This window comes from Suillus fuscotomentosus (assembly GCF_016647785.1).
Source record: "Suillus fuscotomentosus strain FC203 chromosome Unknown F5891scaffold_127, whole genome shotgun sequence".
NCBI classification, from domain to species: Eukaryota; Fungi; Basidiomycota; class Agaricomycetes; order Boletales; family Suillaceae; genus Suillus; species Suillus fuscotomentosus.
Window position 1 is genome coordinate 108,298 of NW_024539639.1, and position 19,400 is coordinate 127,697.

The 19,400-nt window shown below is 50.0% G+C and overlaps 6 protein-coding genes across 6 annotated transcripts; 2 read left to right on the forward strand and 4 right to left on the reverse strand.

The window, feature by feature from the left end:
* Positions 1 to 4,292: 4,292 nt before the first annotated feature.
* On the forward strand, positions 4,293 to 6,020 carry F5891DRAFT_986684 (uncharacterized protein; the record flags this gene model as incomplete). The annotated part of the gene is made up of 6 exons (XM_041377807.1): positions 4,293 to 4,328; positions 4,454 to 4,489; positions 4,546 to 4,743; positions 4,890 to 5,017; positions 5,072 to 5,257; positions 5,384 to 6,020. 6 exons carry the CDS (start codon positions 4,293 to 4,295, stop codon positions 6,018 to 6,020), a joined length of 1,221 nt encoding a protein of 406 aa, XP_041218127.1.
* Positions 6,021 to 6,791: 771 nt separating this feature from the next.
* On the reverse strand, positions 6,792 to 9,109 carry F5891DRAFT_1069616 (DUF974-domain-containing protein). Its single transcript, XM_041363242.1, has 4 exons — positions 8,951 to 9,109; positions 8,398 to 8,892; positions 7,941 to 8,336; positions 6,792 to 7,889 (listed from the first exon to the last, which is right to left on the reverse strand). Exons 1-4 carry the CDS (start codon positions 8,996 to 8,998, stop codon positions 6,855 to 6,857), a joined length of 1,974 nt encoding a protein of 657 aa, XP_041218128.1. The 5' UTR covers positions 8,999 to 9,109; the 3' UTR covers positions 6,792 to 6,854.
* On the reverse strand, positions 9,093 to 10,113 carry F5891DRAFT_1069618 (ribosomal protein S10 domain-containing protein). Its single transcript, XM_041363243.1, is given in 3 exon segments — positions 9,093 to 9,812; positions 9,825 to 9,924; positions 9,980 to 10,113. The coding sequence occupies 3 exon segments, from the start codon at positions 10,057 to 10,059 to the stop codon at positions 9,360 to 9,362; spliced, it is 633 nt and encodes a 210-aa protein (XP_041218129.1). The 5' UTR covers positions 10,060 to 10,113; the 3' UTR covers positions 9,093 to 9,359.
* Positions 10,114 to 10,187: 74 nt separating this feature from the next.
* On the forward strand, positions 10,188 to 10,939 carry F5891DRAFT_964302 (mago nashi; the record flags this gene model as incomplete). The annotated part of the gene is made up of 6 exons (XM_041376084.1): positions 10,188 to 10,228; positions 10,328 to 10,443; positions 10,493 to 10,556; positions 10,605 to 10,692; positions 10,751 to 10,840; positions 10,889 to 10,939. 6 exons carry the CDS (start codon positions 10,188 to 10,190, stop codon positions 10,937 to 10,939), a joined length of 450 nt encoding a protein of 149 aa, XP_041218130.1.
* Positions 10,940 to 11,344: 405 nt separating this feature from the next.
* On the reverse strand, positions 11,345 to 14,559 carry F5891DRAFT_1131553 (RNA12 protein-domain-containing protein; the record flags this gene model as incomplete). Its single annotated transcript, XM_041364681.1, has 15 exons — positions 11,345 to 11,610; positions 11,662 to 11,727; positions 11,777 to 11,879; positions 11,932 to 12,111; positions 12,166 to 12,335; positions 12,387 to 12,444; positions 12,494 to 12,996; positions 13,050 to 13,213; positions 13,263 to 13,341; positions 13,396 to 13,548; positions 13,604 to 13,667; positions 13,717 to 13,989; positions 14,036 to 14,122; positions 14,176 to 14,464; positions 14,522 to 14,559. The coding sequence occupies 15 exons, from the start codon at positions 14,557 to 14,559 to the stop codon at positions 11,345 to 11,347; spliced, it is 2,493 nt and encodes an 830-aa protein (XP_041218131.1).
* Positions 14,560 to 14,951: 392 nt separating this feature from the next.
* On the reverse strand, positions 14,952 to 15,642 carry F5891DRAFT_1069629 (uncharacterized protein). Its single transcript, XM_041363244.1, has one exon. It carries the CDS (start codon positions 15,336 to 15,338, stop codon positions 15,051 to 15,053), a length of 288 nt encoding a protein of 95 aa, XP_041218132.1. The 5' UTR covers positions 15,339 to 15,642; the 3' UTR covers positions 14,952 to 15,050.
* Positions 15,643 to 19,400: the final 3,758 nt, after the last annotated feature.

A 19,400-nucleotide genomic window follows, 5' to 3' on the forward strand; every position in this document is an offset into this window, starting at 1 on the left:
GTTTGAACCTGTCACGATGCGGCTTCCGTCTGGAGAAAACGAAACTGAACAAACATAATAAGTGTGCCCATCTGAGGGCTCACAGACAGGCTTTCCCGTCGCCACGTCCCACAGCCGAACAGTCCTATCGTGCGAACCAGATACGATACGAGTCCCATCCGGGGAGAACGACACTGAGTTAACCTGATGAGTGTGCCCCAGCAAGGGCTCACCGGTTGGTTGTCCTGTTGCTGCTTCCCACAACCGGACAGTCTCATCATTTGAACCAGAGACGATGCGAGTCCCATCCCGCGAGAACGACACTGAGTTAACCCCATTAGTGTGCCCCAGTAAGGGTTCACCGACTGGCTGCCGCTTTGCTGCATCCCACAGTCGAATAGTGGTATCCGTCGAACCTGTCACGATGCGAGTTCCGTTCGGCGAGAATGCGACTGAGTTAATCCACCCAGTATGCCCCAATAAGGGTTCGCCAACAGGCTGCTGTGCTCCTACATCCCACAACCGCACAGTCCTATCGACCGAGCCAGATGCGATGCGTGTCCCATCCGGCGAGAATGAAACTGAACGAACTGAGTCAGTGTGCCCCAGTAAGGGCTCGCCTACTGGCTGCCCTGTTACTGCATCCCACAGCCGCACAGTGCGATCACTCGATCCAGTCGCAATGAGAGTCCCATCCGGCGAGAACGAGACTGAGTTAACATAATCAGTGTGCCCGTTAATCACAGTCTGAACAGCTGTCCAGTTGAGATCACGTCCAGATGCCAGACGAAGAGAGTTGGGAAACCGTGCCGAAATTTTTTTGGATAGTGCACAGTTGACGGGCGAGAATGGCAATGCTGATACATAGAGATGGGGTGTGCTGTGTAAGATGATGCCGCCAAAGACTTGAATAAATCTCTGCACATCCATTGCAGCGGACGAGGCTTCTTCATATCCGATCTCACCCTGTAATTGCGATTCCGTGTTAGCGAGCATGTTATCTGACACTCGATAACCATGTGCTCACCTTTAACCACTTGGCGATAAGCGGAAGGACGGGGACTGCGCCCCTGAGCGCGTTGATAAGGCAGAGTGCCTCGAGCCAGAAGAACAGTCGTTCATGCTCGAAGAACGATTTTATTTCTTTGGCGAGGTCTGAATTGAAGTCAGTTGCTTGCACGTGGACTGGCCAAAATCGGCAGGCATAGGATAGATGTTGGGGGACGTATTCTTCAACTCGTTCTCGCAGACCAGGATCTTCGGAGTTGGGGAGATACGATGATTTTAGACTGCAGACATTGAAAGACAATTTATGTTTCATCACTTGAAGCGACGCCAAAGCAAGGTCTCGTTGTACCTTCGGCATGTCGACGGAGAACTCTCCGCTGCATTCACTATCTGTAAGGAAATCGCGGAAGGATGCATGAAGAGGTCGGATGGGGGTGGATGAGTCGGTGGTGCCGCTGAGGAGGGATCCCATATGTTCGACAATGACTTGCACTTCGTAATGCTCGCTTTTGTCTGGAGAATGGCTCCGTATGACATTCAGGGACTCCAAAGAGAGAGGTTCAGCTGCGCCAAGGATTTGTCCCATCACAGAACGAAATCTCGCTAGCTGTTTGTGCTGAGATGCGGAGTTCGTGGATTTATCCTTTCGCATAACTCCTGTCAAAATGACGTGATACATGTCATACAACAAGTTTTGCCGCTCGGCAGGGTCATGGGACGTGACAAGACTAAAGCACTCCATCGGAGATAGACCAGGGGAATCTTTGATATATGAGCAGGCGAGACGCGCCCATTCGAAAAGCCCATCAGCTTTTTCAGCGAGGGTTGTCAATTCTCTGTTCTCAAAATGCGAGAGCCCTTCCAGCTCCTTCGATACGTAAGTGCGGATGTCGCGCTCTGCGGTGGCTGACGAAATGTCATTCATGGACATCCGTCGAATATGCTGAGCACCTGAGAGCTCAACTTCGATGTCGCGAAGCGGGCGAGAGGTTACGATGATCCGGAAGTTGGCTGGGAGTTCGGTGATTCGTTGAACGCCTAGGTTGCCCGCAAGAATGCGGAGAATGCGAAGCCGCGCCTCGACCCCGCCGCTCTCATCCAGTGCGTCTATCACGATGACAACAGGTCTTACCATTGACCCTGAGGGCTTCCCAAGTGGTTTCATCAGAAGCTTGTCCCATTGCTGAACGATGTCTAGTGTAGTCTTGAGCGAACTCGCATCTTTAACTGCCTTTGCCAATACTTGTCTCATCTCCGGATCGCGGTCGGCCAGGTCGCGCGCAATCGTAGAAAAAATCTTTTCATGACGACGCTCGGCGTCTCGCTGGCGATCGAAGCAGAAGCATGAACCAAGCCCTCCCACGTCGTTGAACCAGTTGGCAATCGTGTGCGCGATGGCCGACTTGCCCTTGCCTGCAGGGCCAGATAACCAGAGCACACGCTGAACGTCATCTCCGGTACTGTTGACCCAGTCCGTGATCTCCGACAAGATTTCTGTACGCGTCCCTGATAGGCATTGCTTGCCAGTATCCACTCCAGCACCTTCCGCATACGCCATGCCGCTGAGGTCGAGTGTATCGCCTGGAGACGTGTGAGTAGATGTCGAGTCAGAAGGAAGAGTAACCCATACCTGTACGGTGGACGAATATCTCTACATCGCGAGTGACTTGATCCCGGAAGCTTTGCATGAGCGCGTCCAACACGTCGATGTACTGCTGAGTCGTATTTTCTGCTTCTGAGATAACGTTTTTCCCGAGTCTCTTCCCTACAACAATAGTACAGTATAGATAATGAATGAGCGAGCGAGCAAAACACAATAATTCATGTATTCCTCACAGAAATTTTTTGTCGCAGAGTAATCTTTGATGAACTGGGAGCATTCAAGAGTCTGCTGAACTATCCGTCCGACGATCCCCTGCATCGACGGAATTCCGCCAAGAGTCTCATCTTGCATCATGAAATCGTAGACTTGACCTAACTTCTCGAGAAGCCGGAGTATCCCTTGGTCTCGATCTGTTTGAGCGAGAATTATCTGCATGGATGGCAGCTGAGCATGAGATAAGACCCGGAGTGAAACGATGCGTACTTTGGATGCAGAAGATAGTAGGCCCAGTGTCATCTTTGCGTAAGGGTGCACCTATGCAAAGGGATCAGTTCTGTTCCAACCAAGAGAAATGGGCCCATACATCCGCAAGCTTCTCGATAACACTGTCGAATATCTTGAGAGGCCGAAGATATGTGTCCTCTAGTTTATATGCATCTTCTAGATCCGCTGATGCGTTTTGTGCAGCGGAAACTGCAGATGTCACAGGTCCTGAAAGTGGACTCATGCCTCTGGCAGCCTCGTTGGCCTCTCGAAGTGCCGACTGGGGATCGCCGCCTTGTTTTGCACTCGAGGGAGCATCCTGAATCTGGTAAACAACAGAACTTACGGAGTGCATAAACTGAAAGGTGACCTACCTCGATATTCGGAATCGATGGGACACCTTCACAGTCGACGTTTGGGAGAACAGGGTCGCGGCTGCGTGAATCCTTCAAGTTCGAGCGCTCGTGTACGATATCAGCCTTATCACAGTGCACTCACTATTGATTTCGACTCACAGAAATCTTTTGTATTGCACCATTCGTGACCTTCCCCAGAAACCGACTTATTTTGCCACGGGGTCGGCCCTAGACAAGGGATACATTGACAAGAGTCAGCGTTTCGAGTGTAACTCGATGGATATCAGCCACGTACCGGGTGTCCCGTAGCATTTGCTTTGTTGGATGTCTCGATGTGTGGAGGAACAGACCTTGAGTTCCTCAATTGATTGCCGTCGTTCATGGTGAAACGGTTGAATTTGATGATCAGTTTGAGCGAAGTAGAGCCTGAGAGTGACAAGTTACTAGGGTGTGCCTCATATGCAACAGCCCAGCAAACCTCGTGACAATATTTACTGCTGTATTGGCTTCAGCTAAACATTGCCGCATCGGGTGGGCGCCAGGGAACTCCGGGAAACGCAAGGCAGTTGAAGGAACCATTTGAAGATTTGTGGTAGTACATAGTTGCCTCATCGACTGTGCTACAATATGGTCAAGCACTGAGTCAGTTTAACTGAGCTGTGGACGCAATTGATGGATAATACAATCAAACTAAGATCATAGTAGCATTTTCTGCAACTTGAACCAATGCGAGTTGTTGAAGGACTGCAACAATTGTATCGACAGATTGATTGCAGACTATTAACCAGATCATGATCGAGTCGGAGTCGCAGTAATTATTTAGATTTCTATCTTTTTCGTTTATTCTTTCTCACGTTACATCGATGGTCAACGGAGGAGTTAGTTACTCTAATAAAACAGTGAGTCAGTGAACCCCCGTCGTTTTGTCCACTATGGATGAATTGTAGTAGCTATTGGCTCATATAGGGATCGCTCGTCGTCCTTTCCTACTATTCCTCTCGACATACTTTTCGATATATTTCAGCATCTTCCTATCCAAAGCGTCCTGGCACTACGGCAGGTTGGCGCCCCTGCTTCATTTCGCGGCATTTTTTTTATCTAATTTTTATTTTTTAGACTAGTAAAAGTTTTTATGCTATCGCCCGTCTGCTCAGTCTCTGGGCTCTCCTTCTGCGGACTCTTGTCCAGGAACAAAACATCCCTATACCCTACTTCGATGGAAAATCCCTCGAGTCTTTGTCAGCCTTAAAGCTCGAGCGGCTTACATGTCGTGCACTCGCTCTTCGCAGCAACTGGACTAACCCTCATCCGAATGTGAAGAGGGAATCGATTTTGAAGAGCCCTCTGAGAAGGATTTGTACATTTTCTTTATGGAGTTTCTCCCTGGCAAAAGAAACCATTGGTTTATTTCTGTTGCGACTAGAGTGGTAGGCCAATTTCGCCTACAACGCGTTATCCAGTGCTGGGACCTTGCTGTCCTACAACCCGTGTGCATAGCAAAACTGACATACATGGAAGGGCCATACGACCGTGTTGTTATCAATGACGATCCCTCTTCTCCAGCCATGATAGCGATCCAGTCATCACTGTGAGTGTAAATAGTAACACCCGCTTTAACGTTCTTGCTGATGGTCTATCATAGAACGGGAATACTCACAATCGACTTCGAAGAGAAAAACCCCGAGTCAGCATTCGTTCCGCTGAGTACCATTGATGGACTTAGAGAGATTCACCTACTCAGTGGGAGCACGCTCGTCACCCGGCGTCCAGAACACGACGGAGAAGTGAGCATGTGGGACATCAGTGATCAACCTTATGAGAAAATACAGTTGGCGAGCCCCTCGCTATCACCGGTTAGCTTGCTTTTTGTGTAATCCTGCACGTCGCTGAGTTCCATGATTTGGCAGTTCGTTCCATTACTGCGAAGCTATGCATCTCTGTGACGATTACATAGTAGTCAAATTGTCGAGCTCTACTCCACCATTCCCCGACCCAACAACATTGCAACGCCGGGAGTGTCAATCACGTACCCTCTCGCACAGCACAGCTTTCAACGGCCCCTACAGTCCGTCTATGTGTCAGGGCAAGTCAATTGGCATGCTGCGCGCTCGCGCCGCCCCTCACCAATCAACATTGCCGTTCGATATAGAAGCACCAATCTCTGGCCGGCGAACACGCTGCATCTTTTCGTACTTACGCCAAATCCCGCGTACATCCCAGGACGAGAGACTTCTCTATATAACCTTCCATACGCGGCGCAGCCCACTCTAGTGCAGACGATAGGCTCACCAGTGTTTTCACTTCAGACGTCGGTCATTGCTCTCGGACGATATGGTACTGTTATCTGGCTTGACAACTATTACGAAGACTGGGCGTATGCGAGGGAGCCTAGCGAGTTCGATCAGCGACTTGCAGGACAGATACTGACGGCTACAGGAGGATTCTCGACTAGCCAGCATGGCTCAGATGATTCCATGATATTTCGCGTACGAGACCGCAACGATTGGAGCGTGGTCGCGATTGATGAGGAGTCTGGGAGAATTGTGGTCGGTGATGTGGACGGTACGATAACACTTTTCGAATATCTTTAACTTGGTTTCTTCATTTGCTTTTGTTTTGATTATTGTCTCTTGACATGGACATTCTTCTCCATACCCACATCAAACTCACATTTAGCATATTTCACCATTTTCTGGTCTGTCACTTATATCCCTCGTCCATAATGTACGAAGTTAAATTCATTGGGGTGGTGTATAATTGTGCGTTTCATTCCTGCTAGGTTTCCATTCCGAAAGGATCACAAAAATTCCAAGTCACAGCTGATATATCGCAGATGAGGACCTAAAAAACCAATGTGCCGTGTCATAATCCCATACCCGGAAAAGTACGTACCGCTGACGGTGTCAGTCCGAGTTCCCTCAGTGTTTTGCTGAACTGATCACGAGAGAATGTTTTCCTATTGGAAAAATCATGAATCCTCGGTACTGTTTACACGGCGCAACAAGACGCAGACTGACCTGGGGAAATGCTAGGCGAATGTGACTGTTTCCACGTCGACGGAAAGCGTTTGGGCAGCTAAAAATTCAGCGACTTCACGTAACGCTTGCAAGATGTATGAGTTCACAAGACGTTCGTAGTCTGTTTTAACCCGCTCATTACCAGGAATATGGTGCACCTTACCCAGGATTATGCAAGCCAGGAAATAACATCGGGCCACTGAAACTCGCCACGAAGCTGTACCCGCATGCTCAAGCACACGCTGGGCAATACGCCTCCCAAAGCTTGCACACTCGGACACCGGTGAGTGCAGTCACGCATGAAACGACCTATAATTTTTCCACTTATCGAGTGACCGGTTTTGGCCATACCGGCGTGCATGCGCCTCCCTAAATCGTGCGAGACCCATTAGATTGAATAAATTATGATCATGAATGGACCCAAAGTTCGGCGACTACGTCTAACTCTTTCATTGTCCTTGCTTCCCTCGTGCCGGACCCTAAGTGATGAGTAGCCTGATCTGTACCAACATCTACGAGCTCATCCCTGACCAGTAGGATGCGCAAGCCACCCGCTCGCACAAATCCTGTCTGCATAGGCAGGAAGGTAAGTTCAAACTCTTGACTACCCTCTGCCTTCCTCACATCATTATCTGATGAGTCCTCATGATGACTGGCGTGACTAGGATCAGTGAGCGCAATAGGGCTCAGGAACTGTGTGGATGGCCCAGCAAATACACAGCCTTTCAACTTCACCCGCTTTTCCTCATCAGCGAACTCAAAGTAAGGGGGTGGCAATGTGGGTCCTCCGCGTGTGAGAATCTTCTCTGGCGAGATAACCAAGAGATTCTCGCTTGCCATGTTGGGAGAATTTTGTACAGGGGTAACAAGCGTTGACGTCGCAGAAGTGAGGCCCAGAGACGAGAACCGTGAGCTAATTGTCTCGGTGGCCTGGAATGGTTCAGGGTATGCAATCGCTGTAGCACGCGGATATTGAAGATGTTGTACAGCAAGAGTTATAACCCTTTGTTTCCCTTTGGCCTTTGGTAGAGCAGCAGAAACAGTGGCAGTGAAAGCAATCTTGAAGGGCCGTTCAACAGCGATAGATTCCCTTGCAATATGGTTTACGATAACATCGACCTCGACGTCCAACACGGAAGCAGGCACCGGTGGTGCTGGTTGTTGTTGATTTGGTGCGATAGGCATGTTGGACATAGATCCAGCTGCCGATGATTGCGGGCGCGTGCGGAAGGGTGAGCCTGGTCTGTATGAAGCCGGGGTTGGGGAACTAGGTCGAGAAGGGGGAAGTTGTGGAGATCGTGGTCGGGCGGGCGACGATGGTGCACTTGGCACAGTGCGCTGAAGATAAGGCGGAAGCGCTGAAACAGGGTGCTGGAGTGGGGGAGCTGGACTTGGAGTTGGGTTCGGAACTGGAGTGGGGCCAGGAAATCGACGGGACAACATCTACGTGTCAAAAATAAGCGATGAAACTACTCTTTTGGACGGTGATCTCACCGAAGTTAACAAACGCCCAGGCTCGCCGAACTGAGAACGCCATGAGATGTCAAGTCTACCGAGAGGGATGACACTGCCTGCTGCATGAACGATAGGAAATGAGGAAGACGATGTTGGGGTCAGGATATAGATATACTGTCGTATGGCTTGTGGTTGCATGAGAGCCATCGAATCAGAAAATAATCTCCGATCCTTATCATCATCTGTCGTGTTGGCATCGACAACACTCCATCCCTCCGCGCATTCAAACTCCATGCGCTCGAACCACATCGTATCCTGTGTTAAGTTTTGAATGTGGACTTCGAGAAATATTTTCTCGCGCTCTGACGAAATCATCAACGCTGACGGAGACCGAGGTGTATGTACCTTTGTCTTTACAGAAAGAGGGTTGGTAACCTAGCGCGTTTTCAGTCGAAATATTCAAATCGCCAGAAGTCCTATTGAAAACCATACATACAGCAAACTTGTAAAACTTGCGGAAGGTTGCTTCATTTGAGGGATCATTAGCACCAGAGGACTGGCGGTATGACGGAGGCAGGTGGTACGAGACGATACAAGCCAGAACATGGTGGCCCAATTCCTTCACCTCGTGGTGGGCTACATATTCCAGTGAATCTCCTATTGCGAGCTTGAAACCTGGGCCACCGAGTTCAGCCAACAGTATCTTGGAGTTTGCTGTCTGGATCTCAACGCGAACACTGACACCCTCGACATCGATATTGGTCTCATTGTTAATGCATATGCAACTGGAGAATGTTTCGCCTAGCTGAATGGCTCCGAACGAGGCGGGAAGCGTAAGGAACTCAGATGCTTGAGTAAGATCCCGTAGGGTCTTGGGGTGGCCTTGGAGAGGTGTCTTTCCTTGCAGAGAGAGAATGGACGCAGTAGAGTGGGCAGAGAATGAAGGAGAGCTGGAATAAAAGGGCTGCCATGCGCTAGCTAGTGATGGTCTCTGTCATTAAGTACCAGCATTGATCACCACGTTGCGCGCTGAAAGATTGTCCACCCACAGATACCCGCATCACTTTCAGTGATAAAAGATGTCCTTGCGCATCCATGTTCGTTGCGGTGGCCGTGTATAAGCACTTGAGCTGTGGTAGACCAGGACCTAGTACTGAAGTGTCTACAGTCTGGACTCTGAATACCGTCTACTAGTACTTTGCGCTGAGTGTTGTTTGTTCATATTAGAATTCAAAGCCATCGGCTATCCTCTGTCGGGGAACCTCCGGAGAGACCTCATTCTGCAGACTGGAGGTCAACCGGAGACAATTGGTTCTGGGAGTCATGACACTGACAAGGTGTAAGATAGCCGTAAAACATGCATGTAGTCGGGTCTGTACTCTAGTTACAGTAATATCATGCATGGACCATCAGATGATTATAGCGCAAAATAAATAAAAGATAGAAAACGTATAAATATCAAAGTTCTTGCTGCACAATTTTCTTTGCCAACGCCTTAACGTTGTCGGCACTGGATCCTAGTCTGGTTGAGCCCACGGCTGCATCTACCATCTGTTGTCCGATACCAGGAGGTGCCCTCTTCCATTGAGTCACTCTCAGCCCAACTCCAGGCATTGTATGTCGAGCGATGTACCGCACCCAACGGTCGACGACCTCGGGGTCTGCATCCCATGCTTTAATTGCACGTTTGTGCACCTTCCGCTCGAAGTTCTCTTGACTCTTTTTGTGCACGAACGGACCACGAGGTACAGTCCATAGCGAGCGTTGTGTTGGCAAGTACACCGGGCGTGAAATTGGGATGCCCAATGCTGCAGCTGCATGTCCTACAAAATGCATGTACAGTTCAAGAAATTGTGGGTGATATGCGCGGAACTGCAGCTGAGCGACTGGAACTGAATGAGTGCGGGGGTGAGTGCGGGGGTGGTATGACGGGGGGTAGAGGCTACGTCCATGAATAATCATGGAAGAAAACTCTTCTTCTGTCAATGGTGCAGGAGCCTCCGATTCCAGCTGTCGAGTAGCACTACATAAAGGCTGATATCATTCAGCTGCAAGACACGTAGTAAGCAAGCACATACACTGGGTGGCTGCTGCTGCCATTAAACCGCACAAATCTGGCTATAGTTGGCAGAGCCAGACAAGATCGTCGAGAGAACATGTCTTCAAGTTCGCGAATCACGCTCAATTCAGTCTATGGTCAAAATATTGAACCCGGCGAATGCCGGATCATGCCTTTGAAACCCTCCGATTCATGAGGTTTGGAACGAGGCTCAACAATAGACCGCTATGTCTTCCCATGACAGTGACCCATTTTATCTCAGGCGGGTGTGCTGCTAATTCATGAAATAATTGAGCTGACAGGTGTTTTCAGATACTAGTAAATCATGATGAATTCCGTTTTGTGATGTCGCTAAATGTTCATGCAGCACTGGCCATTCAGGAAAACACGGCCATGAATTCTTGGAGTTTGAGTACTCCCATGGTCGTCTTCGATATGCCAACAACTCGAATTATAGGAATGACAGCTTGATTCGTAAAGAAAGTCGGTGGTTCATTTTGCGTCCCGCTCGAGTGCTGACCCAAGTCCTCAGTGTGGGTAGGGCCGTTAGTGGTCAAGGAGCTCAAGCGCATTGTGGAATCGAGTGAAATCACAAAGTAATCACACGCTGTGCCCCATTTTTGACCTGCTGACTGGCCTTTCAGGGAAGATGATACGAACTGGCCGAAAAAAAACATCGTTGGAAAGCAAGAACTTGAGATACGTGTAGGCAATGACCACATTGCCTTCGAGGTACGTGATTAGCAGTATCTCTACAAATGGTATCTCATAACTTATTCGTCACATTTAGACTGCAAAAATCGGGTCACTTGTTGATATCCAAGACAGCGAGGATCCTGAAGGACTTCGTGTATTTTACTACCTCGTACAAGATTTGAAGGTGTGTTTTCGCCTACTTTCCCTCACACTATCTTACAGCCATCTGTAGTGTTTGATATTCTCCCTTATTTCTCTTCACTTCAAGATCAAGCCTATCTAGCTATATTCGTATCTCTTGGGCCAGGCCCAAATAACGCACCAGCAGCACCACAAATATTACCTTTGTATCGCCTTAAATTTCAGGCAACACTGTTTAAATCACTGTCCTTCTAATGCAAGATACATAAGTCATCGCATTGTGGACAGTTCATTTCAGGAGCTTCAGCGAAGGAAAAGTGCATTCTTGGTTCAAGTTTACGCCTCAAGTCGAAAGCGGTGTTGCAAGCACGAGGTAGCTAAGAAGAAGGCAATAGTATGAAACTTGATTCTGTGTACTGAACTGGGAGAACGATACCAGGTCAGCTGTAGTCTACTCAACCCATCGACTAGCGTCTGTGGATCCTACTTCGTAAAAGTTGATCTATAGAATCTGCAGAGCATATGTTAAGCGTACGATACTATACAATCAAACACCCTTCGCCAATACTCTCTTTAACTCAGCATTCCGCTTCTCCAGGGTCTGAATCTTTGTTTGTGCGGAACGCATCTTCTTCAACAGGTATTCCCTCCGCTCGGATGTTGCTCTACGCCTGAACCACCAAAATGACCGCTCCGTTTTTGAGAGGTCCTGAAGCGTGCTAAGCTCAGACTCGCATGTACGAACGGTACTTTCAGCGCTCGAGATAACTTTGTCGTTGAGCGCGATGTCTTGTGTGGCTTGGAAGACAGGGTCTGACGTATCGTTAGTGAGAGAACATTAGATTACAATCGCATTGCCGTTACCGTTCACAAGTCTCTCGAAGACATATTTGAACACGGGCTTTCCGGGACGTATCGTGGATAGTCGACCTGAAAAGGATATTAAATAGCGTCCCCCAGCCTGAAATATTGACAGTACCATGTCGTGTGCTGATAGATATGATCTCAGCGTGTTCCATGACACGAAGCGGCAGCTCGTCTCCCTTGAAAGGCACATCGAGTAATACTTCATAATACGGCAGCTGACGAGAAAAGTGAGTAACCTGTCGACTAGCACAGGAGTTGGTTGATTACCTCAGCTCTGCGTGCCAGCTGCTTGAGCACAGTCCACGCCTGCTCCCTGGACCACGGCAAACTCTTAGCGTCGTCGATGTCCTCTCCAAAGGCCTTCTTCCTCAGTTCTCCGACACCGTCAGCAATGATATCTTCTACCGCTTCCTCGATGCCTTGATTACTGCAGACTTTGTGGATTAGCTATATGTGAGGAAGGTATCAGTATGCGCATCAAAAAGGCCACAGATAACTTACACGTTCAAGGTCGCTCGTGCGGCCGCCAAGGTGTTCGATAGCCTTCTTTTGTGCAGGCGTGAGATCCGAAGTGATACCAGCATCGTACAGGCGTCGGCGGACAAAGGAGAGTGCAGTGGGGGCATCAGCATCATGAAGGGCAATAGAGTTCAATGGCTTGGAAGGCAACGCTGCAGCGTCATATTAGCAATACCTCATATGGGTGTAGATGAAACACATACCCCGGGCCAGTAGCTTTGCATCCTCGCGGTTGTCGCTGACTACGATAACATGGGCAACCTCGAAAGACATTAGGAGCACAATTGACAAGTGGAGTGATGCGAATCACCTGATTCTCGGCGAGGGACGCTGCCCAATGCGCCAAAACGCCGAGAAGTTCTTCTTTGTAAACTCCTCCCCGTGCGGCATAGTTTTTGATGACCACAATCGGTAGCGTACGCACAACTTGCACGTCCTCTGCGTGCCGGTGTTGTTGTCTTGCTAGCTCCTGGCTCGTCTTCTCCCCTCCATCACTCAAGTTTACGACATCTTCCTCTATCACATTGAAGCCCGCAAGCCCGCCGTCGTCACCCTCTAGTAACTCGTCGCCCACCCCAAGCTCGCTTATAACGCCGTTTCCGGCAATACAGTCCAGCCGTGGATCGTGCCATGTCCCGGCGCGAATACGAGCGCGAGTTCGTGCTTCTTCGGCTCGTCGTGCTTCAGCTTCTTGTGTTGCTTTAACAGCGCGCTGTGCAGAAGTGCGAAGGGAATGATTGACTTTCTTCAATGCTGTGCCTGTGACTTCAAGTATTTGTTTCAGCTGGTCTTCAAGGGAAGACTTAAAGCCCGCTAGAAAGACATTAATTATTCCATTAACAAAGTGGAGAAGTCAATCAGGTCACCTTTTTGCCCGATTAGGCCAACGGTCGCAATGTCCACCATGTTGTTGACGGAGTTCAGGAAAGCAAAAATTGGTCTGTAGCCGGTCTGCTGTGCGAGTGCGGAAACGAGACGCATGTCTGATGTCGCTCTATTGAGCTCAGCACAATCGATCACTAAAGTTTTTCTGTAAAGCATGATAAGCTGTGTCTAGATGGACATAGCGTATTACAAACCTGCCCGTGTCGCGGATGATAGCCTCGACCATACGCGATTTGCCACTGCCCTGGGGACCATGCACGAATGCAACGGTAGCTATTCAAAATGTGCTGTCAGAATTTTACATTGGAAAATGGGTGAGAAACTTACAAGGTAGGTCAGAGAGGTAGCTCCGCACAGCGCTTTCTGCATCCTTACGCTCCTTCCAAATGTCTCCCTGTGGAGAGACGTCTTCACGAGCCAAGCTCGTGAGGGAGAATCGGTCCAAGGCATTCGCACGAAGCCATTTATATAATTTATATTCTGAAGTGAAAGAAATAAGTTAGTACGTTCAATGACCGTGATTGGAAATACTTGCCGCGATAATCGAACCAATTGAGCATCTTCCCTTCAACAGAAAGGACTCTTATGGGATCAAATATCTATAACAAAATTCTAGCTCATGGATAAATCGGAGAAGAGTTCACGCACAGTGTAAGTCAACGTGCCGAGTAAAAAAAATATGATCGGCAACACAATCCTGGGATGCGAAGTCAGCCAGTCTCGGATTGCATGGGCCTGGATGGGACGTTGATATACAGTCTTCAGGCGTGTTATTCCATCACCATCGGAGAATGTGTATCCATGGATGGTGTTCCGTGCGATGGTGGCGGAGCGTACGCGGTGAAACAGAATATCGGAGGAGCGGAGTGTGCCTGCAGGAACGGGTGTAGGGGAAGTGATATTCTGTATCCGGCCGCACGACTGGCATAGGGTAAGGAGAGGTAAACTTATAAATGAGTGAACTCACTCGAAACAGACTATACAAGGCTTCTTCAGGAACATCTGGGCCCTGGAAGGACACGTGGACGATTCCTGACGGATATCGGTACATATCCTAATCGCTGTGTTTACATTCTCGCCAAGTAACTTCTACTTGCGAAAACGCACCTCAAGAAACGGCTCTCCCTTCACGAGCCAAACATTACAGTGATTAAGTCCCGACCAAGAGGGGAGACCACCATGCTTAGTAGCTTCAAGTTGGAGATCCGTCTGAAGCGTTTCGAGTGCGGTCTGGTGATCACGACCAGTATAAGTGAAGCGCACAAAGACACCACCATCCTTCTGATAAGGCTGGAGCTCGTGTATGTGGAAGTCATGCGTCTTTACAGTCTCCAGACGCTCATGCAAGCGCTCCAAGAGGTTTTCCTCGCGTAATATGCCAATGTAGTGTCGAAGACTGCGTGGGTTTAGTTAAGGTAAAAGGTGCGGTTGAGTGGTACGAACTCCCAGATACCCAGGCGAATAGGGAATACAGAGTCGATGAACAACCATCGTTCTTGAGACTATAGATAGTGATTAATGTCGAGAACCCATGGTCTCGAAGTCACTTACGTCCCCGTCCGATTTAGATGTGCTCGCTGTCTCTGGTGTGTCCGGTGATACACGTGTGCTGGTATGTATTCGTCGTGTCTTGTGTGACAAAGAGCGCAAATTTCGAGCAGCCAAGTTCAACGGACTTTTTGAATACATGCTGTAGCCTATCAGATGCTTACTAGGTGGCCAAGCTAGCTACTAGCAGATCATCGACGTCAATAGTATCGGAATCATTTACCGGTTCCTTATATTATAACGTAATGACCCGCCGGGCTGTGTGATCGTGGGAGAGTATCGCCTCGTTTGTGCTCTTGTGCGGATGAAACGGAGCAAAGTTTGCATCCCGTGAGGGTTCTCCACGCGCTGTAGACACTGTCAGTTTGTGCGCACAGGACGACAGCGACCACTGGATCAAAATTGTTCTCGTCAACGCAGACAGTGATGAGCACCTATACCCAAATACAGGCCCGTCCCCCACCAGCTGCACTAGGACGCAAAAATTCGTTCTTCGGCGCCATCAAGAATATTGTCACTGCCCCACTCTCATGGTTTGGTGGCAGCGAAGAAGACTTTGGCGATAGCGACGCCAGAGGAAAGCGAAGGCGGCTACCCATTGCCTCTGAGCAAACTCGCGATGACTCTGACTCTGACTCGGAGCAACGGACCAAGAGAATGAGAATGGGCAGCCCCAACAGAGATAAGCAACCATACCTTGATCCCCCCAGATCAGCCTTCATACAGCATCATAAGACATCTGAAGGTGTATGCATCCAAAGTCACCGTCATGTTTCGCCCTCGTCACGAAAGGCCCTCCGTGTACCTACTGCCACACCTCGCAATAGACGCACGATGTCCCCTTACCCAAGTGGATCGCAGCTCAAGGCACAGCTGTCTGTGCGTACAATGTCTCTTGATCCTCCATCTGGGTTAGGTTACTCCGATTCGCCAGCCCGGTTGCAGCCAGTTCCCACTATGCAAGATCTCACCGAGGAGAAAGATGCCATGTCCATCAGTAGGGAACCGTCCATGTCAAACCTTCGTATGCGTACGTCTGTTACACCCCAGCCCTCAGGTTCCGATTTCGGCCCCGTCATTCCCCCTCGCCGGGAGCGCGATCCAACTGAACCGCCACCACTTACGACATTGATGTCAAACCCCATGTTTGTCAAGCCCCCGCCTGGCTTGCAGAAGCTCACAACTGCGGAAATGACCAGACAAGCAACTCTTGGCTCATTGTTAGACTCTCAGCGTAAGGTGAGGATTTTTCTCTTTTTGTTTCTTTTGTCGTAGGCGTACTTTTGACACGAATTTCTCAGCAAACCCATTCACCTGTCCGACGGGGGTCTGTTCTGTTTGGCACAGGATCCATGACAGACATATCCGCTCGTACGTATGCCCATATTCTTAATCGCTTTTGATAGTTGATTATCCTGCAATAGCCCATCTTTGGCCGATCAACCCCGCCGAGAAGGCCCTGCATGAGCTTGAAGTATACAAAACCCCCCTTCTTCCCTCCCGCCTTAAGGGTGCACCGATCCCGGATACTTTTATATCCAAGAAGAGCCGCCCTATCACTCTCATGCATGACAGGGACCGAGAGCGTAAGAAGGGGAAAGGCAAGAACAAGATGAAGGATCGAGATGGTGTCAATGGGACAAAGCCATACGCGGGCGAGGGTGGCATGAAAAAGTGGCTGGCAAGGAGAAAGCGGGAAGAGGAGGCGGTGCGAGCGTATGAGGAGGCTGATCGAGAGAAGGAGAAAGAGCGGACGATGGAGGAGGACGAAAGTGCTGAAGCTGAGGCTGAAAGGTTGAACGAACAACAAAAGAAAGTACAGGAGGAAGAGGCACAACTCAAGAAACAGATGGAGGTTGCGGTAGTTCCGAAGGCGCCTGCATTCGAGCCGAAACTCAATGCTACAAGAGAAATGTCGTCTCTCCGCGTTGGACGCTCGCGGATGCGCAATCACATTGAGCGCCCGACAGCAAAGCGCACAAATAAGTTCTCTGCGGCGTTTGAAGATGACGAAGATGTTATGGATGATGAAAGAGCCGCACTTGAGGAGGCTGCAAAGAATGTACCCGTGTTCGAAATCCCTGCTGGGTTCACTTTTGCAAAAGAGGTAGATCATTTTTGTGGCGCTGATGAATAAACGATCTCATCATTTTTGCAGACGTCCATATCTCATGATATCACAGGTGCAAAAGAACCTCCCATCGGCGCGCTTCCGTTTTCATTGTCTAACCCGACTGCACCTGCGGCTAAGCCGGTCCCAGCACCCGAGCCCTCTGTAACCCCCGCTCCAGCAGTCCCTGCCATCTCGTTTGTTCCTCCTACCCCACAGCCGCCCAAAACAGAGGCGCGTACTGAGCTCGCGCCCATTACAGCTGCCCTTCCCACAAGTGCCTCTAGTATTCCCAATTTCTTTGCTGATACGACTGCGTATACCAAGCCGTTGGCCGTCACTACTCACTCGGGATCTTTTGGCGCATCCCCTCCTGTTCGTGCACTCACACCGGCACCGGCACAAGTGCCAGAGGCTCCAAAGGTCACTGAGGCATCTACTTCCTTGTTTGGTACACCTGTAATTGCTCCTCAAATATCTGCCACACCATCCTCTGCGCCTGCTACGATTTCTATGTTTGGAGCAGCTACTCCGTCTGCAAGTACTCCAATTTTCGGCCCTTCTTCCACTAGCACTGGCACGTCATTTGGTGTTCTAGCACCACCAAAAGCAGCGCCTGCAGCGATAGAGTTGACGCGTGTCACTTCCCCCGTCATTTCTCCGCCGCAGCCATATGCCTCTACCCCTGCACCGTCCTCTTCACCATTTTTGTTTGGTGCTTCAACTGCACCTGCTGAAATCGCCCCTGCCAAGGAAGTTCCAAAACCAGCGGAACAAGAAGCAAGCAAACCTCCGTCGCTCTTTGGAGCTACCTCGCCTGCCGTTTCCTTCGGCTTTGGCACACCCGCCGTTTCTGCACCTGCAGCTGAGCCGTCCAAGCCTGGATTCTCTTTTAGGGAACATGCGCCGACGCCTGCGATGACAGAGCCATCGAAGAGTGCTTTCTCATTCGGCGGGCCCGCATCTTCTACTACCCCTGCGCCCGTATCTGCTCCTGTGATAGAAACTTCCAAACCATTTTTCGGGAAGCAAGACACAACCTCGACGGCTGGCTTTCCGTTCGGCCCACGCCCCAGTACTGCGCCCGCAGAGGAGAAACCTGCCTCGGTGCTTCCGCCTTTCTCATTTGCGTCTGCTTCGCCTGCCCCAGCTGAGAAGAAGCCATTCACCTTTGGTACCCCTTCTCCTGCGCCACCAACTACTTCAGCCAAGCCATTCAGCTTCGGGCATGCCAATGCGGGCAGCAATGCTGCTGACACGAGCAAACCGTTCAATTTTGGGCAGTCTGCTTCTGCTCCTGCACCTGTGCGTCCTGCCACGCCACCAAAAGCAGACCAGGAGATTAGCATGGATGAGAGCCCGAGTCGTGACATGAATATCAACGGGAAGGCGCCAGAACGGCCAATACTCGATTTTTCTTCTTTCACTGGTGCCAGCAGCACTCCCGCAGGGAGCACCCTCTTCGCGCAGAGCCCTGCTACGGCAACAGGTCCTGGATTCGGGTTTGGTACAGCTAGTGCCAATCCATTCTCGAAGCCAGAGGACAAGGAAAAGCCGGGGATGGCGTTTGGCTCCGGGAACTTTGGCCAGCCTTCTAGTTCAGGCTTTGGATTTGGGCAGGGCGCAACTGAAACACCCGCCCCAGCATCTACAGTGCCATTCTCGTTTTCGCAGGCAGCATCACCTAACGTGGCACCGACCTCAGGGTTTGGATTCAACCAGACCGCAAGCAACGCATTTGGGCAACAGCAAAGCACATCGTCAGCACCATCCAGTCCATCGACATTTAACCGCCCAGGGACATCATTCTCTTTTGGCACACCCGCGTCTACGCAGCCTGCTGCATCTTCATTTGCGTTCGGGGGTAGTCAGCCTGCGTCCCCGGCCACCCCTTCTGGCGGGCTTCCACAGTCCTCAGGTGGTGCGTTTACATTCGGTCAGTCGGGTTGCAGCGCCAGCTGCAACGCCGAATTCATTGCTCCTACTGCCGTCCATCTGTTGGAGGCGCTCTATTTACCATCCCGGTGCTGTCCTCAGACTGATGGAAGCACCAAATCAAGAAGCTCCCTCGTCGTTGGAGTTGGGGAGACGTTTAAGCGTCTATGAGACCTTTCCTTTTGTAACCCATAGGCTACGGACTTGCTCCACAGAAAATCTTTCTCCTCTGTCTTGTCTGTTTCATCTCTGCTTGTCAATTTCCGCTACCATCATCATCACTCCACCCAGACCCATTCTGATGTCAAGCATCCAACCGCGTGCAACCTAGTATGGTGCACCTCTTACGCATCTGTCTCTTTGGGTCTTCAGTAGTCAGCAGCTCGTCCTGCTCGTCCCTGTAGCGCACAACAACATTCACCCAGAGGAACTATTTCATCGGCACGCATGGATGGCTCAAGGCCACCCACACGCTTATCTCCATGACACAAGTTTGATTATACACATACTCACTGGGCTCAAGGCCCGTAGACACAATCACATAGTTATCTGCATCATTAGCTTCTACGTGCAAATGTTTTCGTTGTTAGTGGGAAGTGGTTCATATAATGTTAATAACTCTTCTGCTGTTATGACTCTAAAGCAGTGTGTGAATGAGTTGACGGCGCGTGACGCGTGAATTTGATACAATCTTGAACGCGTTCCGCGTCCATCATGCCTCGCGAAATAGTGACAGTCC

What these genes read in the sequence shown, in the direction of transcription:
- F5891DRAFT_1069616 (XM_041363242.1), bottom strand. Translation starts at nt 8,998, where the DNA reads ATGGATGCGCAAGGACATCTTTTATCACTGAAAGTGATGCGGGTATCT. An exon ending in GCAAGTTTTACAAGTTTGCT is followed by an intron (nt 8,337 to 8,397) that starts GTATGTATGGTT and finishes AAAACGCGCTAG; the next exon opens with GTTACCAACCCTCTTTCTGT. An exon ending in CTGGGCGTTTGTTAACTTCG is followed by an intron (nt 7,890 to 7,940) that starts GTGAGATCACCG and finishes TTTGACACGTAG; the next exon opens with ATGTTGTCCCGTCGATTTCC.
- F5891DRAFT_1069618 (XM_041363243.1), bottom strand. Translation starts at nt 10,059, where the DNA reads ATGTTCTCTCGACGATCTTGTCTGGCTCTGCCAACTATAGCCAGATTT. An exon ending in GGCAGCAGCAGCCACCCAGT is followed by an intron (nt 9,925 to 9,979) that starts GTATGTGCTTGC and finishes GCCTTTATGTAG; the next exon opens with TGCTACTCGACAGCTGGAAT.
- F5891DRAFT_1069629 (XM_041363244.1), bottom strand. Translation starts at nt 15,338, where the DNA reads ATGAAGGCTGATCTGGGGGGATCAAGGTATGGTTGCTTATCTCTGTTG.